Raw genomic sequence first — 26,614 nt, 5'->3', positions numbered from 1 at the left:
AGAGAGAGAGAGCGAGAACGAGCAGGAGAGAGAGAGAGCGCGAACGAGCAGGAGAGAGAGAGAGCGCGAACGAGCAGGAGAGAGAGAGAGCGCGAACGAGCAGGAGAGAGAGAGAGCGCGAACGAGCAGGAGAGAGAGAGAGCGCGAACGAGCAGGAGAGAGAGAGAGCGCGAACGAGCAGGAGAGAGAGAGCGCGAGAACGAGCAGGAGAGAGAGAGAGCGCGAACGAGCAGGAGAGAGAGAGAGCGCGAGAACGAGCAGGAGAGAGAGAGCGCGAGAACGAGCAGGAGAGAGAGAGCGCGAGAACGAGCAGGAGAGAGAGAGAGCGCGAGAACGAGCAGGAGAGAGAGAGCGCGAGAACGAGCAGGAGAGAGAGAGCGCGAGAACGAGCAGGAGAGAGAGAGCGAGAACGAGCAGGAGAGAGAGAGAGCGAGCACGAGCAGGAGAGAGAGCGCGAGAACGAGCAGGAGAGAGAGAGAGCGAGAACGAGCAGGAGAGAGAGAGAGCGAGAGCGAGCAGGAGAGAGAGAGAGCGAGAGCGAGCAGGGGAGAGAGAGAGAGCGAGAGCGAGAGCGAGCAGGAGAGAGAGGAGCGAGAGCGAGCAGGAGAGAGAGAGAGAGCGAGAGCGAGCAGGAGAGAGAGAGAGCGAGAGCGAGCAGGAGAGAGAGAGATCGAGCAGGAGAGAGAGAGAGAGCGAGCGAGCGAGAGCAGAGAGAGAGAGAGCGAGCGAGCAGGAGAGAGAGAGAGCGAGCGAGCAGGAGAGAGAGAGAGCGAGCGAGCAGGAGAGAGAGCGAGCGAGCGAGGCAGGAGAGAGAGAGATAGAGCGAGCAGGAGAGAGAGAGCGAGCAGGAGAGAGAGAGCGAGCAGGAGAGCGAGAGCGAGCAGAGAGAGAGCGAGCAGGAGAGCGAGAGCGAGCAGGAGAGAGAGAGCGAGCAGGAGAGAGAGAGCGAGCAGGAGAGAGCGAGAGCGAGCGAGAGAGCGGAGGAGAGAGAGCGAGCAGGAGAGAGAGAGAGAGCGAGCAGGAGAGAGAGAGAGCGAGCGAGCAGGAGAGAGAGAGAGCGAGCGAGCAGGAGAGAGAGAGAGAGAGCGAGCAGGAGAGAGAGAGAGAGAGAGAGCGAGCAGGAGCGAGAGAGAGAGAGAGCGAGCAGGAGAGAGAGCGAGAGAGAGCGAGCAGCGAGCGAGAGAGAGAGAGAGCGAGCAGGAGAGAGAGAGAGAGCAGGAGCGAGCAGGAGAGAGGAGAGAGAGAGAGCGAGCAGGAGAGAGAGAGAGAGGAGAGCGAGCAGGAGAGGAGAGAGAGAGAGAGCGAGCAGGAGGAGAGAGAGAGAGAGCGAGCAGGAGAGAGAGAGCGAGCGAGCAGGAGAGAGAGCAGGAGAGAGAGAGCGAGCGAGAGAGCGAGAGAGAGCGAGGCGAGAGAGCAGGAGAGCGAGCGGGAGAGAGCGAGCAGCGAGCGAGAGGGAGAGAGCGAGCAGGAGAGAGAGAGAGAGAGAGCGAGCAGGAGAGCGAGAGAGAGAGAGAGCGAGCAGGAGAGAGCGAGCAGGAGAGAGAGCGAGAGAGAGCGAGCAGGAGAGAGCGAGAGAGAGAGGAGCAGGAAGGAGAGCGAGAGAGAGAGCGAGCAGAGAGAGAGAGAGAGGGAGCAGGAGAGAGAGAAGAGAGAGCGAGCAGGAGAGAGAGAGAGAGAGAGAGAGGAGAGAGAGAGAGCGGAGAGAGAGCAGGAGAGAGAGAGAGAGAGCGAGAGAGAGAGAGCGAGAGAGAGGAGAGCGGAGGAGAGAGAGGAGAGAGAGAGAGCGAGCAGGAGAGAGAGAGAGAGAGAGCGAGCAGGAGAGAGAGAGAGAGAGCGAGCAGGAGAGAGAGAGAGAGAGCGAGCAGGAGAGAGAGAGAGAGAGCGAGCAGGAGAGAGAGAGAGAGCGAGCGAGCAGGAGAGAGAGAGAGAGAGCGAGCAGGAGAGAGAGAGAGAGCGAGCGAGCAGGAGAGAGAGAGAGAGAGAGCGAGCAGGAGAGAGAGAGAGAGCGAGCAGGAGAGAGAGAGAGAGGAGCAGGAGAGAGAGAGAGAGCGAGCGGAGGAGAGAGAGAGAGAGCGAGCAGGAGAGAGAGAGAGAGAGAGCGAGAGGGAGAGAGAGAGAGCGAGCAGGAGAGAGAGAGAGAGCGAGCAGAGAGAGAGAGAGAGAGCGAGCAGGAGAGAGAGAGAGAGAGCGAGCAGGAGAGAGAGAGAGAGCGAGCAGGAGAGAGAGAGAGAGAGCGAGCAGGAGAGCGAGAGGAGAGGAGAGCGAGCAGGAGAGAGAGAGCAAGCAGGGGAGCGAGAGCGAGCATGAGAGCGAGCGAGAGCGAGCGGGAGAGAGCGAGAGGGAGAGCGAGCGAGAGAGCGAGAGGGAGAGAGCGAGCGGGAGAGAGCGAGCGGGAGAGAGCGAGCGGGAGAGAGCGAGAGCGAGCGGGAGAGAGCGAGAGCGAGCGAGCGGGAGAGAGCGAGAGCGAGCGAGCAGGGAGAGAGCGAGCGAGCGGGAGAGAGAGAGAGCGAGCGAGCGAGAGAGCAGGAGCAGGAGAGAGAGAGCGAGCAGGAGAGAGAGAGAGCGAGCAGGAGAGAGAGAGCGAGCGAGCAGGAGAGAGAGAGCGAGAGAGCAGGAGAGAGAGAGCGAGAGAGCAGGAGAGAGAGAGAGAGAGAGAGCGAGAGAGCAGGAGAGAGAGAGAGAGAGAGCGAGCAGGAGAGAGAGAGAGAGCGAGCAGGAGAGAGAGAGAGAGCGAGCAGGAGAGAGAGAGAGAGAGCGAGCAGGAGAGAGAGAGAGAGAGAGCGAGCAGGAGAGAGAGAGAGAGAGAGCGAGCAGGAGAGAGAGAGAGAGAGAGCGAGCAGGAGAGAGAGAGAGAGAGAGCGAGCAGGAGAGAGAGAGAGAGAGAGCGAGCAGGAGAGAGAGAGAGAGAGAGCGAGCAGGAGAGAGAGAGAGAGCGAGCAGGAGAGAGAGCGAGAGAGAGAGAGCAGGAGAGAGAGAGAGAGAGAGCAGGAGAGAGAGAGAGAGAGCGAGCAGAGAGAGAGAGAGAGAGCGAGCAGGAGAGAGAGAGAGAGCGAGCAGGAGAGAGAGAGAGAGCGAGCAGGAGAGAGAGAGAGAGCGAGCAGGAGAGAGAGAGAGAGCGAGCAGGAGAGAGAGAGAGCGAGCAGGAGAGAGAGAGAGAGAGCGAGCGGAGAGAGAGAGAGAGAGCGAGCAGGAGAGAGAGAGAGAGCGAGCAGGAGAGAGAGAGAGAGAGCGAGCAGGAGAGAGAGAGAGAGCGAGCAGGAGAGCGAGAGAGAGAGCAGGAGAGCGAGAGAGAGCGAGCAGGAGAGCGAGCAGGAGAGCGAGAGCGAGCAGGAGAGCGAGAGCAAGCAGGGGAGCGAGAGCGAGCATGAGAGCGAGCGAGAGCGAGCGGGAGAGAGCGAGAGCGAGAGGGAGAGCGAGCGAGAGAGCGAGAGGGAGAGAGCGAGCGGGAGAGAGCGAGCGGGAGAGAGCGAGAGCGAGAGGGAGAGAGCGAGAGCGAGAGAGCGAGAGCGAGAGCGAGCGGGAGAGAGCGAGAGCGAGCGAGCGGGAGAGAGCGAGAGCGAGCGAGCGGGAGAGAGCGAGCGAGCGGGAGAGAGAGAGAGCGAGCGAGCGAGAGAGCAGGAGCAGGAGAGAGAGAGCGAGCAGGAGAGAGAGAGAGCGAGCAGGAGAGAGAGAGCGAGCGAGCGGAGAGAGAGAGAGAGCGAGCCGGAGAGAGAGAGCGAGAGAGCAGGAGAGAGAGAGCGAGCGAGCAGGAGAGAGAGAGAGCGAGCGAGCGAGAGAGCAGCAGAGAGAGCGAGAGAGCAGGAGAGAGAGAGAGAGAGCGAGCAGAGAGAGAGAGAGAGAGCGAGCAGGAGAGAGCAGGAGAGAGCGAGCAGGAGAGAGAGCGAGAGGAGAGACGAGAGAGAGAGAGAGCGAGAGGAGAGAGAGAGAGAGAGAGAGCGAGCAGGAGAGAGAGAGAGAGAGAGCGAGCAGGAGAGAGAGAGAGAGAGAGCGAGCAGGAGAGAGAGAGAGGAGAGAGCGAGCAGGAGAGAGAGAGAGAGAGAGAGCGAGCAGGAGAGAGAGAGAGAGAGAGCGAGCAGGAGAGAGAGAGAGAGAGAGAGCGAGCAGGAGAGAGAGAGAGAGAGAGCGAGCAGGAGAGAGAGAGAGAGCGAGAGAGCAGGAGAGAGAGAGCGAGCAGGAGAAGAGAGAGGAGAGCGAGCAGGAGAGAGAGAGCGAGCGAGCAGGAGAGAGAGATGCGAGCGAGCAGGAGAGAGAGAGAGAGACGCGAGCAGGAGAGAGAGCAGGAGAGAGAGAAGGAGAGAGAGCGAGCAGGGAGAGAGAGAGAGAGAGAGAGAGAGAGAGAGAGAGAGAGAGCGAGCAGGAGAGAGAGAGAGAGAGAGAGAGCGAGCAGGAGAGAGAGAGAGAGAGAGCGAGCAGGAGAGAGAGAGAGAGAGAGAGCGAGCAGGAGAGAGAGAGAGAGAGAGCGAGCAGGAGAGAGAGAGAGAGAGCGAGCGAGCAGGAGAGGAGAGAGAGAGAGCGAGCAGGAGAGAGAGAGAGAGAGAGCGAGCAGGAGAGAGAGAGAGAGAGAGCGAGCAGGAGAGAGAGAGAGAGAGAGCGAGCAGAGAGAGAGAGAGAGAGAGAGCGAGCAGGAGAGAGAGAGAGAGAGAGCGAGCAGGAGAGAGAGAGAGAGAGAGAGAGCGAGCAGGAGAGAGAGAGAGAGAGAGAGAGCGAGCAGGAGAGAGAGAGAGAGAGAGCGAGCAGGAGAGAGAGAGAGAGAGAGAGCGAGAGAGAGCGAGCAGGAGAGAGAGAGAGCGAGCAGGAGAGAGAGAGAGCGAGCAGGAGAGAGAGAGAGAGAGAGAGCGAGCAGGAGAGAGAGAGAGAGAGAGCGAGCAGGAGAGAGAGAGAGAGAGAGCGAGCAGGAGAGAGAGAGAGAGAGAGCGAGCGAGGAGAGAGAGAGAGAGAGCGAGCAGGAGAGAGAGAGAGAGCGAGCAGGAGAGAGAGAGAGAGCGAGCAGGAGAGAGAGAGAGAGCGAGCAGGAGAGAGAGAGAGAGCGAGCAGGAGAGAGAGAGAGCGAGCAGGAGAGAGAGAGAGCGAGCAGGAGAGAGAGAGAGAGCGAGCAGGAGAGAGAGAGAGAGCGAGCAGGAGAGAGAAAGAGAGCGAGCAGGAGAGCGAGAGAGAGCGAGCAGGAGAGCGAGAGAGAGCGAGCAGGAGAGCGAGCAGGAGAGCGAGAGCGAGCAGGAGAGCGAGAGCGAGCAGGAGAGCGAGAGCGAGCAGGGGAGCGAGATCGAGCATGAGAGCGAGCGAGAGCGAGCGGGAGAGAGCGAGAGCGAGAGGAGAGCGAGCGCGAGAGCGAGAGGGAGAGAGCGAGCGGGAGAGAGCGAGCGGGAGAGAGCGAGCGGGAGAGAGCGAGCGGGAGAGAGCGAGAGCGAGCGGGAGAGAGCGAGAGCGAGCGAGCGGGAGAGAGCGAGCGAGCGGAGAGAGAGAGAGAGCGAGCAGGAGAGAGAGAGAGAGCGAGCAGGAGAGAGAGAGCGAGAGCGAGCAGGAGAGAGAGAGAGAGCGAGCGAGCGAGAGAGCAGGAGAGAGAGCGAGAGAGCAGGAGAGCGAGAGAGAGAGCGAGCAGGAGAGAGGAGAGAGAGAGCGAGCAGGAGAGAGAGAGAGAGAGAGAGCGAGCAGGAGAGAGAGAGAGAGAGAGAGCGAGCAGGAGAGAGAGAGAGAGAGTGAGCAGGAGAGAGAGAGAGAGAGAGCGAGCAGGAGAGAGAGAGAGAGAGCGAGCAGGAGAGAGAGAGAGAGAGAGCGAGCAGGAGAGAGAGAGAGAGAGAGCGAGCAGGAGAGAGAGAGAGAGAGAGCGAGCAGGAGAGAGAGAGAGAGAGAGAGCGAGCAGGAGAGAGAGAGAGAGAGAGAGAGCGAGCAGGAGAGAGCGAGAGAGAGAGAGAGCGAGCAGGAGAGAGCGAGAGAGAGAGAGAGCGAGCAGGAGAGGAGAGAGAGAGAGCGAGCAGGAGAGAGAGAGAGAGAGAGCGAGCAGGAGAAGAGAGAGAGAGAGCGAGCAGAGAGAGAGAGAGAGAGAGCGAGCAGGAGAGAGAGAGAGAGAGAGCGAGCAGGAGAGAGCGAGAGAGCGAGCGAGCAGGGAGCGAGAGAGAGAGAGCGAGCAGGAGAGAGAGAGAGCGAGAGCAGGAGAGAGAGAGAGCGAGCAGGAGAGAGAGAGAGAGAGCAGAGAGCAGAGAGAGAGAGAGCAGAGGAGAGAGAGAGAGAGAGAGCGAGAGGAGAGAGAGAGAGAGCGAGCAGGAGAGAGAGAGAGCGAGCAGGAGAGCGAGCAGAGAGCGAGAGAGAGAGAGCGAGCAGAGAGAGAGAAGAGAGCGAGCAGGAGAGCGAGAGAGCGAGCAGGAGAGAGAGCGAGCGAGCAGGAGAGCGAGCGAGAGCGAGCAGGAGAGAGAGCGAGAGCGAGCAGGAGAGAGCGAGCGAGAGAGCGAGAGAGAGAGAGCGAGCGGAGAGAGAGCGAGCAGGAGAGAGAGAGCGAGCGGGAGAGAGCGAGGCAGGGAGAGAGCGAGAGCGAGCAGGAGAGAGCGAGAGCGAGCGAGCGAGAGAGAGAGAGAGCGAGAGGAGAGAGAGAGAGAGCGAGCAGGAGAGAGAGAGAGCGAGCAGCAGAGAGAGTAAGAGAGAGCAGAGAGCGAGGAGAGAGAGAGAGCTGAGCGGAGAGAGAGAGCAGCGAGCAGAGAGAGAGAGAGCGAGAGAGAGAGAGAGAGAGCAGAGAGAGAGAGAGAGCGAGCAGGAGAGAGAGAGAGAGAGAGCGAGAGAGAGAGAGAGAGAGAGAGCGAGCAGGAGAGAGAGAGAGAGAGAGCAGGCAGAGAGAGAGAGAGAGAGCGAGCAGAGAGAGAGAGAGAGAGAGCGAGCAGGAGAGAGAGAGAGAGAGAGCTGAGCAGGAGAGAGAGAGAGCGGAGAGAGAGAGCGAGCAGGAGAGAGAGAGAGAGAGAGAGAGCGAGCAGGAGAGAGAGAGAGAGAGCAGGAGAGAGCAGGAGAGAGAGAGAGAGAGAGAGAGCGAGCAGGAGAGAGAGAGAGAGAGAGAGCGAGCAGGAGAGAGAGAGAGAGAGAGAGAGCGAGCAGGAGAGAGAGAGAGCGAGCAGGAGAGAGAGAGAGAGCGAGCAGGAGAGAGAGAGAGCGAGGCAGAGAGAGAGAGAGAGAGAGCGAGCAGGAGAGAGAGAGAGAGAGAGAGCGAGCAGGAGAGAGAGAGAGCGAGCGAGCGAGCAGAGAGAGAGCGAGCAGAGAGAGAGCGAGCAGGCGAGCGAGAGAGAGAGAGAGAGCGAGCAGGAGAGAGAGAGAGAGAGAGAGCGAGCAGGAGAGAGAGAGAGAGAGAGAGAGAGCAGAGAGAGAGAGAGAGAGAGCGAGCAGGAGAGAGAGAGAGAGAGAGAGCGAGCAAGGAGAGAGAGAGAGAGAGCGAGCAGGAGAGAGAGAGAGAGAGACGAGCGAGGAGAGAGAGAGAGAGAGAGAGCGAGCAGGAGAGAGAGAGAGAGAGAGAGCGAGAGGAGAGAGAGAGAGCGAGCAGGAGAGAGAGAGAGCGAGCAGGAGAGAGAGAGAGCGAGCAGGAGAGAGAGAGAGCGAGCAGGAGAGAGAGAGAGCGAGCAGGAGAGAGAGAGAGCAGAGAGCGAGCAGGAGAGAGAGAGAGAGCGAGCAGGAGAGAGAGAGCGAGCGAGCAGGAGAGAGAGAGCGAGCGAGAGCAGGAGAGAGAGCAGCGAGAGAGAGCAGGAGAGAGAGCAGGAGAGAGAGCAGGAGAGAGAGCAGGAGAGAGAGAGCGAGCGAGCGAGCGAAAGCGAGAGAGACGAGCGAGAGAGCAGGAGAGCGAGCGGAGAGAGAGCGGAGAGAGAGAGCGGGAGAGAGCGAGAGGGAGCGGGAGAGAGCGAGAGCGAGAGCGAGAGGGAGAGAGAGCGCGAGCGGGAGAGAGAGGGCAGGAGAGAGAGAGAGAGAGAGAGCAGGAGAGAGAGAGAGAGAGAGAGAGAGAGAGAGAGAGAGAGAGAGCGAGAGAGAGAGAGAGAGAGAGAGAGAGCAGGAGAGAGAGAGAGAGAGAGAGAGCAGGAGAGAGAGAGAGAGAGAGAGAGAGAGAGAGAGAGAGAGAGAGAGAGCGAGAGCAGGAGAGAGAGAGAGAGCGAGCAGGAGAGAGAGAGAGAGAGAGAGCGAGCAGGAGAGAGAGAGAGAGAGAGAGCGAGCAGGAGAGAGAGAGAGAGAGAGAGAGCGAGCGGAGAGAGAGAGAGAGAGAGAGAGAGAGCGAGCAGGAGAGAGAGAGAGAGAGAGAGCGAGCAGGAGAGAGAGAGAGAGAGCGAGCAGGAGAGAGAGAGAGAGAGAGCGAGCAGGAGAGAGAGAGAGAGAGCGAGCAGGAGAGAGAGAGAGAGAGCAGGAGAGAGAGAGAGAGAGCGAGCAGGAGAGAGAGAGAGAGAGAGAGAGAGCAGGAGCAGGAGAGAGAGAGAGAGAGAGCGGAGCAGGAGAGAGAGAGAGAGAGAGCGAGCAGGAGAGAGAGAGAGAGAGAGCGAGCAGGAGAGAGAGAGAGAGAGAGCGAGCAGGAGAGAGAGAGAGAGAGAGCGAGCAGGAGAGAGAGAGAGAGAGAGCGAGCAGGAGAGAGAGAGAGAGAGAGCGAGCAGGAGAGAGAGAGAGAGAGCGAGCAGGAGAGAGAGAGAGAGAGAGCGAGCAGGAGAGAGAGAGAGAGAGCGAGCAGGAGAGAGAGAGAGAGAGAGCGAGCAGGAGAGAGAGAGAGAGAGCGAGCAGGAGAGAGAGAGAGAGAGAGCGAGCAGGAGAGAGAGAGAGAGAGCGAGCAGGAGAGAGAGAGAGAGAGCGAGCAGGAGCGAGAGAGAGAGAGCGAGCAGGAGAGAGAGAGAGAGAGCGAGCAGGAGAGAGAGAGAGAGAGCGAGCAGGAGAGAGAGAGAGAGAGCGAGCAGGAGAGAGAGAGAGAGCGAGCAGGAGAGCGAGAGAGAGCGAGCAGGAGAGCGAGAGAGAGAGCGAGCAGGAGAGAGAGAGAGAGAGCGAGCAGGAGAGAGAGAGAGAGAGCGAGCAGGAGAGAGAGAGAGAGAGAGCGAGCAGGAGAGCGAGCGAGAGCGAGCAGGAGAGCGAGAGCGAGCAGGAGAGCGAGAGCGAGCAGGAGAGCGAGAGCGAGCAGGGGAGCGAGAGCGAGCAGGGGAGCGAGAGCGAGCAGGAGAGCGAGCGAGAGCGAGCGGGAGAGAGCGAGAGCGAGCGGGAGAGAGCGAGAGGGAGAGCGAGCGAGAGGGAGAGAGCGAGAGGGAGAGCGAGCGAGAGGGAGAGAGCGAGAGGGAGAGCGAGCGAGAGGGAGAGAGCGAGAGGGAGAGAGCGAGAGGGAGAGAGCGAGAGGGAGAGAGCGAGAGGGAGAGAGCGAGCGGGAGAGAGCGAGAGCGAGCGAGCGGGAGAGAGCGAGAGCGAGCGAGCGGGAGAGAGCGAGAGCGAGCGAGCGGTAGAGAGCGAGCGAGCGGGAGAGAGAGATCGAGCGAGCGAGAGAGCAGGAGCAGGAGAGAGAGAGCGAGCAGGAGAGAGAGAGCGAGCAGGAGAGAGAGAGCGAGCGAGAAGGAGAGAGCGAGCGAGCGAGCAGGAGAGAGAGAGAGCAGGAGAGAGAGAGAGAGAGCAGGAGAGAGAGAGCGAGCGAGAAGGAGAGAGAGAGCGAGCGAGAGCGAGCAGGAGAGGAGAGCGCGAGAGCGAGCAGGAGAGCGCGAGAGCGAGCAGGAGAGAGCGAGAGCGAGCAGGAGAGAGCGAGAGCGCGCAGGAGAGCGCGAGAGCGAGCAGGAGAGCGCGAGAGCGAGCAGGAGAGCGCGAGAGCGAGCAGGAGAGCGCGAGAGCGAGCAGGAGAGCGCGAGAGCGAGCAGGAGAGAGCGCGAGAGCGAGCAGGAGAGAGCGCGAGAGCGAGCAGGAGAGAGCGCGAGAGCGAGCAGGAGAGAGCGCGAGAGCGCGAGAGCGAGCAGGAGAGAGCGCGAGAGCGCGAGAGCGAGCGCGAGAGCGCGAGAGCGAGCAGGAGAGAGCGCGAGAGCGCGAGAGCGAGCAGGAGAGAGCGCGAGAGCGCGAGAGCGAGCAGGAGAGAGCGCGAGAGCGCGAGAGCGAGCAGGAGAGAGCGCGAGAGCGCGAGAGAGAGCAGGAGAGAGAGAGCAGGCGAGCAGGAGAGAGAGCAAGCGAGCAGGAGAGAGAGAGAGCGAGCAGGAGAGAGAGAGAGCGAGCAGGAGAGAGAGAGAGCGAGCAGGAGAGAGAGAGAGAGCGAGCAGGAGAGAGAGAGAGCGAGCAGGAGAGAGAGAGAGCGAGCAGGAGAGAGAGAGAGCGAGCAGGAGAGAGAGAGAGCAGGAGAGAGCGCAAGCAGGAGAGAAAGAAAGAAAGAGAGAACGAGAGAAAAAGACAGACAGAATGACAAGGAAATAGACCGACAGGTTAATGTGTTACACACCAGTTGCCTAAATGAATAACTGACAGAATTTCTTCAGAAAGTATTCCTTACCCCTTGACTTAATCCACATTATGTTAAAATCAACATGGATTAAATAAAAATAAAAAACTCACCCATCTACACACAATACCCCGTAATGACAAAGTGAAAACATGTTTGTAGAAAATGTTACACATTTATTGAAAATGAAATACAGAAATATCTAACTGGCATAAGTATTCACACCCCTGAGTCAATACATGTTAGAGTCACCATTGGAAGAGGTGAGTCTTTCTGGGTAAGTCTCGAAGAGATTTGCACACCTGGGTTGTACAGTCTCGGCCAAAAGTTTTGAGAATGACAAATATTAATTTCCACAAAGTTTGCTGCTTCAGTGTCAGATATTTTTGTCAGATGTTACTATGGAATACTGAGGTATAATTACAAGCATTTCATAAGTGTCAAAGGCTTTTATTGACAATTACATGAAGTTAATGCAAAGAGTCAATATTTGCAGTGTTGACCCTTCTTTTTCAAGACCTCTGCAATCCACCCTGGCATGCTGTCAATTAACTTCTGGGCCACATCCTGACTGATGGCAGCCCATTCTTGCATAATCAATGCTTGGAGTTTGTCAGAATTTGTGGGTTTTTGTTTGTCCACCCGCCTCTTGAGGATTGACCACAAGTTCTCAATGGGATTAAGGTCTGGGGAGTTTCCTGGCCATGGACCCAAAATATTGATGTTTTGTTCCCCGAGCCACTTAGTTACCACTTTTGCCTTATGGCAAGGTGCTCCATCATGCCTTTTCCAGCATTGTTCGTCACCAAACTGTTCCTGGATGGTTGGGAGAAGTTGCTCTCGGAGGATGTGTTGGTACCATTCTTTATTCATGGAGGTGTTCTTAGGCAAAATTTTGAGTGAGCCCACTCCCTTGGCTGAGAAGCAACCCAACACATGAATGGTCTCAAGATGCTTTACTTTTGGCATGTCACAGGACTGATGGTTGCACTCACCTTGTCTTCTCCGGACAAGCTTTTTTCCGGAAAGGGGATTCATCAGAGAAAATGACTTTACCCCAGTCCTCAGCAGTCCAATCCCTGTACCTTTTGCAGAATATCAGTCTGTCCCTGATGTTTTTCCTGGAGAGAAGTGCCTCCTTTGCTGCCCTTCTTGACACCAGGCCATCCTCCAAAAGTCTTTGCTTCAGTGTGTGTGCAGATGCACAGTGGCCTCTATCATTCTTAAATGGAAGAAGTTTGGAAGTACCAAGTCTCTTCATAGAGCTGGACGCCCGGCCAAACTGAGCAATCGGGGGAGAAGAGCCTTGGTCAGGGACGTGACCAAGTGCCCCCCTTTGGACTCCCGTTGTTGAACATGTAACTGCCATTTCCTGCAATCTAGAGCAAAAATACTCTATTATAGTGTGGTGCCTGGACAATGATTACATAGTGGCGCAGCCAGTCCACAAGATGGTGCAGTGCCCCTCTTACATTCTTTACCACAAAGACAGTTTGATGTCACACATCAGAGAAGGTTGACTTGAATGGGAATATCTGCTGTTTTAATCCTCCATAGGAAACCTATTGAAATCATAGAAATATAGATCATAGAATAGACATGATCATTTAAGTTGATATTCGATGGTAGGTGGACCGGAGGCCATCTTTGTGGTAGTAATTAGAAGTAAAAGTTTCAATCCAATAAACATTTAAATATGTACCAGCTAAATTGCATTTGTCTGAAGCAGGGGTTGAAACCGGTTCAGAGAACAAAACCGAATACCAGAAATGAACAAAAAATGTTGAGGAACAGAATCAGAATGAAAGTGATCTATACAGTTTGGGAACAGAACCGTTATTTTAAAAGCATGGGAACCGGTTAATAATGTTCTGACCATTTTTTTCTAGTCCCACAAATACCCTCACTCTGTCACTCAGAAACTTATTCCAGTGTCTGCCTGCCTGCCAGCTGAAAATCTTTGCCAGTGCTTCTGTGTGTAGGCTACCTGCCCCTCCCCCTGAAACACAGTCTATTGTAGCCTACTGACGTTACAAGCGTGATTCAAAAATTAGAGAGATTTTTTTTATTAAAGACTGGATTAACTTTTTCAATGCTAATTAAAAAGGTACTATAGGTCTTGTTTCAAATTGGATTTATTAAGTGCCACTCTGCACACAGAAGCTTGTTAGCTAGCTAGCTTGTTAGCTAGCTAGCCAACTTTTTGAAGTTCAGACATGAAAAGTTCCTTCATAGAAGCCACTCCTCAGTTGGTATAATTCTGTGGGCCTAATTCAGATAATGCATGTCATAACAACAAGATTACCAGTGCTTCAAGAAAAGCCTCCATCGTCTCTCGCTCTCTCCCCACAAAATTTCTGTTGCATCTTGCACCCTACACTCATCTGTCCAGTAGCTTGCCTGCTCCATAGCAAGATACTCTATCCGCACTGATTGGTGAAGTAATTTAATATTAAGCTAAATGTAAATACAAATCTTAGGTTTAAAATGGAACGATATAAAACGTCACTTTTTTGGGGTTCGAACCGGTTCAGAACTCAACTTCAGGTCGGACCTATGTAACGGAACGAAAAAAAAAAGATGGTTCTGTTCAGAATGAACATTTATTTATTTTGGGATAGGTCCATTCTATGATTGGTTGAAGGAAATTGATCATACGAAGATTGTGGGAGCTGTACTTTTAGATTTCATTGCAGCCTTTGATATTATTGACCATAACCTGTTGTTGAGAAAACTGGTGTTATGGCTTTTCAACCTCAGATTGCCATATCGTAGAATCAGTGCTATCTAATAGAACTCAAAGGGTTTTCTTTAATGGAAGCTTCTCTAATGTTGAACATGTAAAGTGTGGTGTAACACAGGCCAGCTCTCTAGGCCCACTTCTCTTTTCACCAATTACCTGCCACTGGGATTAAACAAATCATGTGTGTCCATGTATGCTGATGATTCAACCATATACAAATCAGCAACCACAACTAAAGAAGTCATTAAACCCTTAACCTTTTCATACATGAGATCCAAATATACTGCACAAAAAAATAAAGGGAACACTTAAACAACACATCCTAGATCTGAATGAAAGAAATAATCTTATTAAATACTTTTTTCTTTACATAGTTCAATGTGCTGACAACAAAATCACACAAAAATAATCAATGGAAATCCAATTTATCAACCCATGGAGGTCTGGATTTGGAGTCACACAAAATTAAAGTGGAAAATCACACTACAGGCTGATCCAACTTTGATGTAATGTCCTTAAAACAAGTCGAAATGAGGATCAGTAGTGTGTGTGGCCTCCACGTGCCTGTATGACCTCCCTACAACGCCTGGGCATGCTCCTGATGAGGTGGCGGATGGTCTCCTGAGGGATCTCCTCCCAGACCTGGACTAAAGCATCCGCCAACTCCTGGACAGTCTGTGGTGCAACGTGGCGTTGGTGGATGGAGCGAGACATGATGTCCCAGATGTGCTCAATTGGATTCAGGTCTGGGGAACGGGCGGGCCAGTCCATAGCATCAATGCCTTCCTCTTGCAGGAACTGCTGACACACTCCAGCCACATGAGGTCTAGCATTGTCTTGCATTAGGAGGAACCCAGGGCCAACCACACCAGCATATGGTCTCACAAGGGGTCTGAGGATCTCATCTCGGTACCTAATGGCAGTCAGACTACCTCTGGCTAGCACATGGAGGTCTGTGCGGCCCCCCAAAGAAATACCACTCCGCACCATGACTGACCCACCGCCAAACCGGTCATGCTGGAGGTTGTTGCAGGCAGCAGAACGTTCTCCACGGCGTCTCCAGACTGTCACGTGCTCAGTGTGAACCTGCTTTCATCTGTGACGAGCACAGGGCGCCAGTGGCGAATTTCCCAATCTTGGTGTTCTCTGGCAAATGCCAAACGTCCTGCACGGTGTTGGGCTGTAAGCACAACCCCCACCTGTGGACGTCGGGCCCTCATACCACCCTCATGGAGTCTGTTTCTGACTGTTTGAGCAGACACATGCACATTTGTGGCCTGCTGGAGGTCATTTTGCAGGGCTCTGGCAGTGCTTCTCCTGCTCCTCCTTGCACAAAGGCGGAGGTAGCGGTCCTGCTGCTGGGTTGTTGCCCTCCTACGGCCTCCTCCACGTCTCCTGATGTACTGGCCTGTCTCCTGGTAGCGCCTCCATGCTCTGAACACTACGCTGACAGACACAGCAAACCTTCTTGCCACAGCTCGCATTGATGTGCCATCCTGGATGAGCTGCACTACCTGAGCCACTTGTGTGGGTTGTAGACTCCGTCTCATGCTACCACTAGAGTGAAAGCACCGCCAGCATTCAAAAGTGACCAAAACATCAGCCAGAAAGCATAGGAACTGAGAAGTGGTCTGTGGTCCCCACCTGCAGCACCACTCCTTTATTGGGGGTGTCTTGCTAATTGCCTATAATTTCCACCTGTTGTCTATTCCATTTGCACAACAGCATGTGAAATGTATTGTCAATCAGTGGTGCTTCCTAAGTGGACAGTTTGATTTCACAGAAGTGTGATTGACTTGGAGTTACATTGTGTTGTTTAAGTGTTCCCTTTATTTTTTTGAGCAGTGTATCTCTAACGGTCGCCCCAGAGTGAGCGGTTTCATGCACATGATGTCAGAATGCACTCACTGTTCCAAAATGTGATTATTACGCAACAGGACAGTTAACTGGCGCTGCCTGCTAATTATCTATAAGCTGTTTCAACTTGTCAATTTCAAATTATTTTCGAACAAGTTGTATTTTCGATCAACAGTTTGAATTGAGGTGGGTTCCTGCCTTCTCATTAATTCACATACATTTTCTGGCTGGCGCTCGCATTGCCTTCCCTGTTGTTTTCCTTACAAATAATAACTTTGGACATGTGTACGTTCCTATCAAAGTAAGTTCCTTATTTTCTGTATAACTGATAAGGGAATTATATAATAAAGGTAAATTAATCATACTGATTAGTAATTAATAGTTATGTAGCATGTGTAATGAATAATTAAAGTACTGAACGAAAGGCCCATAAGGTCTAGTAGAAGACCCGGGAGGAAGGGAAATGTGTGTGTGTGTGTGTGTTAGTTAGACTAAGGGAACTGTAGACGTGTGTGTGACCCGACCTGAAGAGGCTTGGAAGAAACAGGGTAGCCTTCAAGGTCCCCCTAATCTCGGGGGAAAGGAACAGGCAGCGCTAGATAGTGATTAACAGTGGTGAGAAGTCCGGGGAAGGATTCTATTCACCTACTGTTCGTGTGTATGGGTGTGCGTAGGATATCTACGGTTTGTGTGGAGGTATGTGCGTAAGCGGGGAGGGAGCATAAAATTAACTTCTTTGTGTAATATACTTCAGAACGTTCTCTGAATAAACTGAACAGACCTTTTGCAGAAAACTGAGTCCTTGCCTAATTATTATTAACCCAGTGTCTTACAAACCTTGGGGATTAGTCAAGGCTTATTGATTGTTAATTATTATCGTTGGGATTCGGAAATTCCCGTGACAATAACGTGTATCATTTCTACTGTAGGCACATACAGTAAGTATAGAGCATAATGTACTTAGTTTAATTCACATTTTCAAGTACTGATGACAAATAATGCATTCCGATTATAGCATAGATTGTAATGGACACCTATGGTGTGTGTAAAATACTTTTTTGAAGTTTGTACTGATTATAATGAGCTAATGCTAAGCTATTTGCCAGCTACGTGTGGCGCCATGTTTGTTGACATTATACAATGCATTCTGGGTGTCACATAAACATCTCTCAGAACAAAGATGTTATAACAAAAGGAGGGAAAGGAATGGTTCACTCATCTTTCGGGTAAACTTCCGAAAGTGAATAAAGGGAAGTGAATGATCATAGACGACACACCCCCTTCAACATGCATACTATAAACAGACCAAACTCATCATCTCCTCTTATTATCATATTTGGTTGATGTGAAAAAACAAACATGGCACAAACTACCCATCGTCGAATTATTTTCGATTTCTAGAAAGCGTTTTTTTCTATCAATTATTTCGATCATTGGTGAGCTCACCTGTTATGTGACTAATTATAAATAGTAATTGCTATTAACTAATTCAAAATGTTGTTTCTGTCAGACGAGAGTTATAAAATTATGACCGCTTGTGTTACATCAATCTTTCCTCAGTTAGCGCTATGACAAATGTAGCCTACATTTTCCGGTTTGTATGATTGTGTTATGCTGTAGCTACTTCTGTGAATGTCTGAACATTGCATCCAAAAATAATATTGTGGCTGTTGAACAAGTTGAGGAGACTAAATTACTTTGTGTTAAACTGTCATGGTCAAAACATATAGATTCAATGGTGGTAAAGATAGGGAGAGGTCTATCTGTAATAAAGAGATGTTCTGTTTTTTTGACACCACTCTCCACAAAGCAAGACCTGTGGGCTCAAGTTTTATTGTCCAGTCATATGGTCAAGTGCTGCAAAGAAAGACCTAGTTAAGCTGCAGCTGGCCCAGAACAGAGTGGGCTAATATTAATACTGCGCATGCCAGTCTCTCTTGGCTGAGAGTTGAGGAAAGACTGACACCGTCACTTCTTGTTTTTATAAGAAACATGAATGTGTTGGAAATTCCAAATTGTTTGCATAGTCAACTTACAAACAGCACGGACACACACACACTTACCCCACCAGACATGCCACCATGGGGTTTTTTCACAGTTCCCAAGAACAAATTCAACGAAACGCACAATATTATTCAGAGCCATGAGTGCATGGAACTCCCTTCCATCTTACATAGGGCAAGTGAACAGCAAACCTTGTTTTAAAAAAGCTAATAAAGCAACACCTGAAGGCACATCCCCTCTCCCCAATGTGACCTACTTGTTGTGTGTAAGTACTGACTGATAGATGCACACACACCCCATGTTCATGTTTTTAAATTGGAAATGATTTTGTCTTGAATATATTATTCACTATGTTTCGGACACCAGTAAGACTAGCTGTCGCCATTGGCGTCCCCTAATCGGGATCCTAATAAATCAAATAAAAATGTGAGGTAGGGCTGGGAGATATTGCAAAAATATATCAAGGTCATTTTTTTGAAATTGGACGGTATGACGATATTTTTCGTTTTTGAATAATTAAGGGTTCTACATTTCCTTTATGAGTACTGATAAATCCTAGGGTGTCAACACAAACAGTTGAAGTCGGACGTTTACATACACTTAGGTTGGAGTCATTAAAACTTGTTTTTCAACCAATCCACAAATTTCTTGTTAACAAACTATAGTTTTGGCAAGTCGGTTAGGACATCTACTTTGTGCATGATACAAGTCATTTTTCCAACAATTGTTTACAGACAGATTATTTCACATATAATTCACTGTATCACAATTCCAGTGGGTCAGAAGTTTACATACACTAAGTTGACTGTGCCTTTAAACAGCCTGGAATATTCCATAAAAATATGTCATGGCTTTAGAAGCTTCTGATAGACTAATTGACATCATTTGAGTCAATTGGAGGTGTACCTGTGGATGTACTTCAAACTCAGTGCCTCTTTGCTTGATTTCATCGGGAAATCAAAAGAAAACTAGCCAAGACCTCAGAAAAAAAGATTGTAGACCTCCACAAGTCTGGTTTATCCTTGGGAGTAATTTCCTAATGCCTGATGTTACCACATTCATCTGTACAAACAATAGCTAAAATTCACCCAACTTATTGTGGGAAGTTTGAGGAAGGCTACCTGAAATGTTTGACTCAAGTTAAACAATTTAAAGGCAACGCAACCAAATACTAATTGAGTGTATGTAAACCTCTGACCCACTGGCAATGTGATGAAAGAAATAAAAGCTGAAATAAATCAATCATTCTCTCTACTATGATTCTGACATTTCACATTTTTAAAATAAAGTGGTGATCCTAACTGACAACAAACAGGGAATTTTTACTAGGATTAAATGTCAGGAATTGTGAAAAACTGAGTTTAAATGTGTTTGGCTAAGGTGTATGTAAACTTCCGACTTCAACTGTACATTCCGCTATGCAATCTGGTTTCAAAGCTGGTGATGGGTGCACCTCAGCCACGCTCAAGGTCCTAAACAATATCGTAACTGCCATCGACAAGAAACAATACTGTGCTGCCGTATTCATTGACCTGGCCAAAGCAAACTACTTCTCTGATAGAGTTCAGTGTGTCAAATCGGAGGGCCTGTTGTCCGGACCTCTGGCAGTCTCTATGGGGGTGCCACAGGGTTCAATTCTTGGGCCAACTCTTTTCTCTGTATACATCAATTATGTCGCTCTTGCTGCTGGTGAGTCTCTGATCCACCTCTACGCAGACGACACCATTCTGTATACTTCTGGCCCTTCTTTGGACACTGTTAACAACCCTTCAGATGAGCTTCAATGCCCTCCAACTGCTCCTAAATACAAGTAAAACTAAATGCATGCTCTTCAAGCGATCGCTGCCTGCACCTGCCCGCATCACTACTATGGACGGTTCTGACTTAGAATATGTGGACAATTACAAATACCTAGGTGTCTGGTTAGACTGTAAACGCTCCTTCCAGACTCACATTTAACATCTCCAATCCAAAATTAAATCTAGAATTGGCTTCCTATTTCGCAACAAAGCATCCTTCACTCATGCTGCCAAACACACCCTCGTAAAACTGACCATCCTACCGATCCTCGACTTCGGCAATGTCATTTACAAAATAGCCTCCAATACCCTACTCAACAAACTGGATGAAGTCTATCACAGTGCCATCCGTTTTGTCACCAAAGCCGCATATACTACCCACCACTGCGACCTGTACGCTCTCGTTGGCTGGCCCTCGCTTCATAATCGTCGCCAAACCCACTGGCTCCAGGCCATCTATAAGACCCTGCTAGGTAAAGTCCCCCCTTATCTCCGCTCACTGGTCACCATAGCAGCACCCACCTGTAGCACGTGCTCCAGCAGGTATATCTCTCTGGTCACCCCCAAAGCCAATTCCTCCTTTGGCCATCCCTCCTTCCAGTTCTCTGCTGCCAATGACTGGAACGAACTACAAAAATCTCAAACTGGAAACACTTATCTCCCACACTAGCTTTAAGCACCAGCTGTCAGAGCAGCTCACAGATCACTGCACCTGTACATAGCCCATCTATAATTTAGCCCAAACAACTACCTCTTCCCCTACTGTATTTATTTATTTATTTTGCTCCTTTGCACCCCATTATTTCTATTTCGCACTTTCTTCTACTACAAATCTACCATTCCAGTGTTTTACTTGCTATTTTGTATTTACTTTGCCACCATGGCCTTTTTTGCCTTTACCTCCCTTACCTCATTTGCTCACATTGTATATAGACTTTTCTACTGTATTATTGACTGTATGTTTGTTTTACTCCATGTGTAACTCTGTGTTGTTGTATGTTGTCAAACTGCTTTGCTTTATCTTGGCCAGGTCGCAATTGTAAATGAGAACTTGTTCTCAACTTGCCTACCTGGTTAAATAAAGGTGAAATAAAAAATAAAATAAAAATTCTAAGTGATTTCAATGAGTCTTTCTCCACTCTGATTTTTTTTAATACTGTTCAATTCAACTTCAACTAAAACAAATTTCAGCACTTATTATTTCTGCATTTCCTGCACTCAATTGCAGTGGTGGAAAAAATACCCAATTGTCATCCTTGAGTAAAAGTAAAGATGTGTTAATAGAAAATTACTAAATTAAAAGTGAAAGTCACACAGCAAAATACTACTTGAGTAAAAGTCTAAAAGTATTTGGTTTAAAATATACTTAAGTATCAAAAGTAAATGTAATTGATCAAATGTACTTAAGTATCAAACCATTTCAAATTCCTTATATTAACCAAACCAGATGGCACCATTTTCTTGTTTTTTTTTGTATTTACGGATAGCCAGGGGCACACTCCAACACTCAGACATCATTTACAGACAAAGCATTTGTGTTTAGTGAGTCCTCCAGATCAGAGGCAGTAGATGACCAGGGATGTTCTCTTGACAAATGTGTGAATTTGACCATTTTCCTGTCCTGCTAAGCATTCACTCACAGATCACTGCACCTGTACATAGCCCATCTATCTACCTACCTCATACTGTATTTATTTATTTATCTTGCTCCTTTGCACCCCAGTATCTCTACTTGCACATTCATCTTCTGCACATCTACCATTCCAGTGTTTAATTACTGTATTGTAATTACTTCGCCACCATGGCCTATTTATTTCCTTAACTTACCTCAGTTGCACTCACTGTATATACACTTTTAGTTTTCTTTTGTTCTACTGTATTATTGACTGTATGTTTTGTTTATTCCATGTGTAACTCTGTGTTGTTGTATGTGTCGAATTGCTATGCTTTATCTTGGCCAGGTCACAGTTGCAAATGATAACTTGTTCTCAACTAGCCTACCTGGTTAAATAAAGGTGAAATAAATAAAATAAAAATTCAAAATGTAACGAGCATCAGGGAAAATGAATGGAGTAAAAAGTAAAGTATTTTCTTTAGGAATGTAGTGAAGTTATTAAAAATAAAAATAGTAAAGTAAAGTACAGATGCCAAACTAAAACTACTTTAGTAGTACTTGAAAGTATTTTTACACCACTGCTCAATTGAGAATTTCCACACTGCCACGTAGGGCTGCACGATATGGGCAAATAATCAAGGACTTGTTTTTGACCATATGTTGCAATTGCGATTTGACTTGCGAATTAGAGCAAAACTGTTGGAATCATGGAAATATAATGACTTTTCTAATTCTATAGTTAGAATATAATAGTGGGCACTTTGAATACAGTGTTGTTTGAGATGAAAACAAATTAAAATTCCAGGGAGGAGTTATTGTGACAGGGTAGGAACTAAAGTGTTGATAAGTGTTTCCTAGGGGACCCTATAAGCTTTGGCTACATTGCATGGTTTCTCATAACTACTTCATGTAGCTAACATATTTTTGCTTTGCATATTCCTCTTTGATTTAGAAGATACTGTTGCACAAACAACATGCTGATTTAGGTCTACACCATCACTGGTATTATCAGGCTGTATTAGCTAGCTACGTTTGCTCTTAGTATATTTATTAGGTAGCAATTAGCATCTCATAAGATTTAGGGCAACTTGCTAAGAAAAGACAAACTTGCTGTTTGCTGATGTAAGAAACACAAACTACTCATGTCATTATAGAACGCTTGTGGATTTATATTAAGAAGCAACAATGTTGATAACAATGCTGTTTTCACTTTGCATGTGCTGCATTGACCATGCAGACTGAAAGCAAGTGTCTGTGGTTGAGGAACATTCAAATGCGCTCCTTGAGTGACAGGGGGCGTGGCTAGGTCTGTGTGGAAAGTAGCACAGAGAGAAAGAGCGGAGAGAGATGACTCAAGTAGCGAAGTAAACTATAAAAATTGACATTACACATGGCATATCACATTTAACAAACTAAATATTCAAATACTGGTATAGAAGGTAGAGTAAAAACCCAAACCGGTCCCTGCATCAATACCAGAATATCATAAAATACAGTATACCGCCCAGCCCTAATCTGAGTCAGTGTCCAGACTTCAGTTAGTCTACTATTCCAACTACTAGGCTACTACACTCTCAAATTTCATCCACATGTCAGTCGGATGAAAAATGAGCAAATAGACTTATTACTTGTGGAATATGTTCCAAAATGTGGTGTGGTTCAATGATAACACTGACATTTTGTCGAGGCTAAGATGAGTGGTCGAGACAGTTGCCCGCAGACAGAAGTGTACGCATCAATTCAGGTTACAAGACATGTGTAGGCCTAATGAATAACAATCACCAAAAAGTGTTTTGAATGAAATTTGGTGATTGTTATTCATTAGGCCTACACATGTCTTGTAACCTGAATTGATGCGTACACTTCTGTCTGCGGGCAACTGTCTCGACCACTCATCTTAGCCTCGACAAAATGTCAGTGTTATCATTGAACCACACCACATTTTGGAACATATTCCACAAGTAATAAGTCTATTTGCTCATTTTTCATCCGACTGACATGCAGTAATGATAAATAGGGTAATAGCCTACAGTTTTCTTGGAATATACACCAGGTGTACAAAACATTAAGAACACCTTCCTAATATTGAGTTCCACCCCTCCCTTTTGCCCTCAGAACAACCTCATTTCATCAGGGCCTGGACTCTACAAGGTGTCGAAAGCATTCCACAGGGATGCTGGCCCATGTTGACTCCAATGCTTCCCACAGTTGTGTCAAGTTGGCTGGATGTCCTTTGGGTGGTGGACCATTCTTGATACACACGAGAAACTGTTGAATGTGAAAGACTTAGCAGCATTGCAGTTCTTGACACACTCAAACCGGTGTGCCTGGCACCTACTACCATACCCTATTCAAACGCACTTAAATCTTTTGTCTTGCCCACTCACCCTCTGACTGGCACACATAGACAATCCATGTCTCAATTGTCTCAAGGCTTCTCAAAATCCATCTCCTCCCCTTTATCTACACTAATTTAAGTGGATTTGACAAGAGACATCAATAAGGGATCATAGCTTTTACCTTGATTCACCTGATCAGTTCATGCTCTTTTCATTACATATTCATTATGTTATGTACACTCAGTGTATGTTTTAATTATTGTGATAGGCTCATGTTTTACCAGTACGGTGTACCCCAACTATTTATTTTGCCGGTACGCCCTACCGTTCTGGCTTACTTTCACTCCTGGTCTTGCAGGAATTTCACATCACAAATGTAATCTTCAACCTGTTTCTCTTGTAGCCTGTCTGCTCCTATTACCATTGGGTCACATGAGCGTATCCAGTCCATCCTACTCACCTCCCAGCCTGTGTTCAGCCCTTATCATCAGTTAGCCTAGATGTGTACTGAGATCCTATCTAACAGGCAGCTGTTGTGTGGCTGCCACAGCTTGTTGACTAAACACCCAGGCTCTTGTAAGGACTGAATCCATTAAAATACAGTTCCCAGCTGTATTTTTACAGGTGGTGCATTACAGTACAGGTATAGTAAAAGATTAACAAGGATGTAACAATGATACTCCACGAACTGTTGCAGTGTAAAATTTCTAAACAGTGGGGCATCGAGAAGGAGGCCTGACACTGGCCTAGGAACAACCCTCAGACACTTTGTTCTTACAGCCACTGTGTCAGAAGAAATTCCCCACAAGCACTATAAATGAAAATGAACAGAACTGCATTCATACTAGTCAGAGTGTACTTACTAGACTAGACTATATTTAGTGTCATAAGTTCAGTTCTCATCTGACCCATGGGAGGGAGGATTTGCCCATCTCGTTGACATTTATGAGACAGTTGTATGCTAATGCCAAAGTAAACTGGAACCACAATAAGGGGGAAATCATCAGCTGTGCAACGTGGCATTGTACAGCTGACTTTATTAATGCTCCCAAATCAGAATTCACATTCAGCTCTCTGGATTCAAGGCATGTCCCTTTGAAAAGAGTGGCCAGTGAGAAATCATCTGAAAGTGAGGACAGTTTATTTATATAAGTTATTCTCTCTCACGCACACACACACACACACACACACACACACACACACACACACACACACACACACACACACACACACACACACACACACACACACACACACTCTCTCTCTCTCTTCAGGTGCCTTACCTCTGTGGAGTCATCATAGGACACACGGATGGTATTGAGCTTTGGCCCAATACTGACAGTCTCTGTGAAGGCTGCACCACAGTCTTTATAAGGTCCTTTATGGAGTTTGTAGGCAATAGTAACGTTTTTGATATAAGGCGACCCTGTCTTGATATTGACCTCAGTGAACAGCCCAGAGTACACAACAGCTGCAACCACCGTTACAATCAAACATAAGATGAGAAACACTATCAGTGCTAAAATAATAGAGTCAGACATTTTCTACACTAACACTGGTGCCACTGATGTAACTCAACCTCTTCCAAGTGAAACGTTCTGTTTTGACAATGTCAAGCTCTATATGTAGTGTCAAGAAGAGCCTCCTCGGAATGTACAAATTAGCAGACAGTCTACAAACTACAAAGCGCAAACGTCATGAATAAGATATCCCCGATATTTGAAAAGAAGATGCTTGTGATGTAAAAACGAGAATAATCCGTACAACTGTTGTTTGTATTCATACGATTTTCCGTGATAACTGAAGGTAGGACGAAAGATTTTTATAACTAACCCAAGATAGACCAGAGCCTGTCGTTTCCAATGGAGCAAATTAATCATAGTCTGCAGCACAAGCACGGAGGTGGGCAGAGCCAAGCACAAGCTAGTGAGATCCTATTGGCGCGTTTTAGAACTTATTTGCATATTTTCGTTAGGGAACGCCTACTCTGATGTGCGCATGTGCAGTAACTCACCCCGCCCTTGCACTCCTTTTAAACATCGTAATTTTTTTGAAACTTTGGCAAATGGTACATTATACGAAACGCAGACCACTCTGTTTGTAACCAATTTTAGTTTTGGAAACAGAAAACTATATGCAGATCAAATGTTTCATCGATGAGAACATTTGCAGAATCTTGGCCAAAATCCATCTCGCTCCATCTTCTCCCACTGCCAGCCACTGGGCTTCCTCTCATCATATTTGGTAGTGAGTTGAAACGCCAACAGGATGCTTCACATGTATACATCCGGTGAGATATCTGGCTCATTGCCCATCTGTGTTAGGACGGTAGCCTTATATAGCCTAACACCGTTTATTTCCCTAAACACATGAACATGCTTCCCGGATAAACCATCTAGCCTCGTATGAAGGGGTGTCTCTTTTCGACGAAGCTATATTCATAAAATAACACAACATTTGTGCATTATTGTGAGAATTATTATTACACTATCAATAGGCTGGTTGGCTAGTCCAGGTGCCATTTATTTTAAAGTAGCTAAAATATATTACCACGAGACTACAACCGCATCCTGTTACACTCTATGGTTGTGTAAACTTCGTAGGTTCCTTGACCATAGAGATGCGTACATGGGGCGTGTTGAGCGGATCACTTTTGTCATTGTAGGTCACCGCCTTTCAAAATGTTCATTATGGGGATAAAAAATGCCAGACTTGCACCTACGTGTCGACTGCATGAACTTTACAAAAATTATTTTGATCAAAGGTCAAGAAGTTTTCACTACAGTCAACTGCAAGTTTCTGCAGTTGCTCTTCACCAACTTCATCCTTCAGCCATCGCCTGCATTGTGGGAGTTTTTTTCAACCAATCATTATGGTGTTTTGTTTGACCCACACAAACATAACTGAAACCAGAACCAACTTTGCCTCAATGGTTGTGTACAAATTGATGTGATATTTGAGGCTCACTTTCTCACTAATTGATTGTACAATGTACACACATATTTTCAGTTTGTAAGTGTTTTATGGGGATTGGAGACATTTATTTTGACATGAACAACGCATAAACAATGGCAACACTGCCATGTTGCACTTAGCCTTGTTGTTGGAAAAAATCTGTGCATGATGACAGAGCACACAAAATGTACTTTTCACTGAAGTTTTCAAAATCGAAAGTTAAATGTTTCCATCGCATTTTCAACTCTACCGATAGTTTAGTCACGAAACTGATGAGTTAAATAGCAAATGTGCCTACTCTGGTTTTGGCACATGCGCTGTAGCCAACAGCTCTAGTCTACATGATGAGATTATTATGGATAAGAGCCAGAATATTTAAGCATCGATCATCATGTAACCAGAATAAGACCCTCGATATTTATTGTAATGGAGCATCAAGATCCCTGTGTACATTCACCACCCTGTGAAGTTCATCATACATCATTTCATCTGTATCCTTATAAACTACTTGGTTTCCTGAGTCGTGGGAGGACCATGTGGGAGGACCATATCACCATATCATGTGACTAAGTTAACTTCAATATGATGGTTATTATATTAATATTTGTGTATAAAGGAGTTTCCACCGACATTTCTCGCAATATTAATTTTAGACACAAAAAGATCCCACCATGTCGAGCAAACAAATTTTCTGTTGGCATTTATCAAATTCTACCGAAACGTATTTTTTCCACCACAGCTGTCGTGATTTTTTTTATAATGTATGACTTTACTAGCAAAACTGGATGGAAATGTGGTTAGTGTACTACTTTCACCTCCCCCAACTTCACTCTTCAACTTCCGTCTACAGTTGGTTGTTTTCGCCTTACCACTCAAATGAGCCCATTGCATTATCTACTACAGTTTCAG

At 48.5% G+C, this 26,614-nt stretch overlaps 1 protein-coding gene across 1 annotated transcript in view; it reads right to left on the bottom strand.

The window, feature by feature from the left end:
• The window catches only part of LOC106583187 (testis-expressed protein 264 homolog), a 159,127-nt gene extending 134,488 nt beyond the window's left edge, over nt 1-24,639 (bottom strand). The window contains exon 1 of the mRNA XM_014167091.3: nt 24,034-24,639. Within this exon, the coding sequence (XP_014022566.3) occupies nt 24,034-24,291 (258 nt within the window). The 5' untranslated portion in view covers nt 24,292-24,639. The remainder of the gene's footprint in view (nt 1-24,033) is intronic.
• Between the last annotated feature and the right edge of the window lie 1,975 nt (nt 24,640-26,614).

This window comes from Salmo salar, chromosome 22 (assembly GCF_965601325.2).
Source record: "Salmo salar chromosome 22, fSalSal1, whole genome shotgun sequence".
NCBI lineage: Eukaryota > Metazoa > Chordata > Actinopteri > Salmoniformes > Salmonidae > Salmo > Salmo salar.
This window is presented reverse-complemented; position numbering and strand designations above follow the sequence as displayed.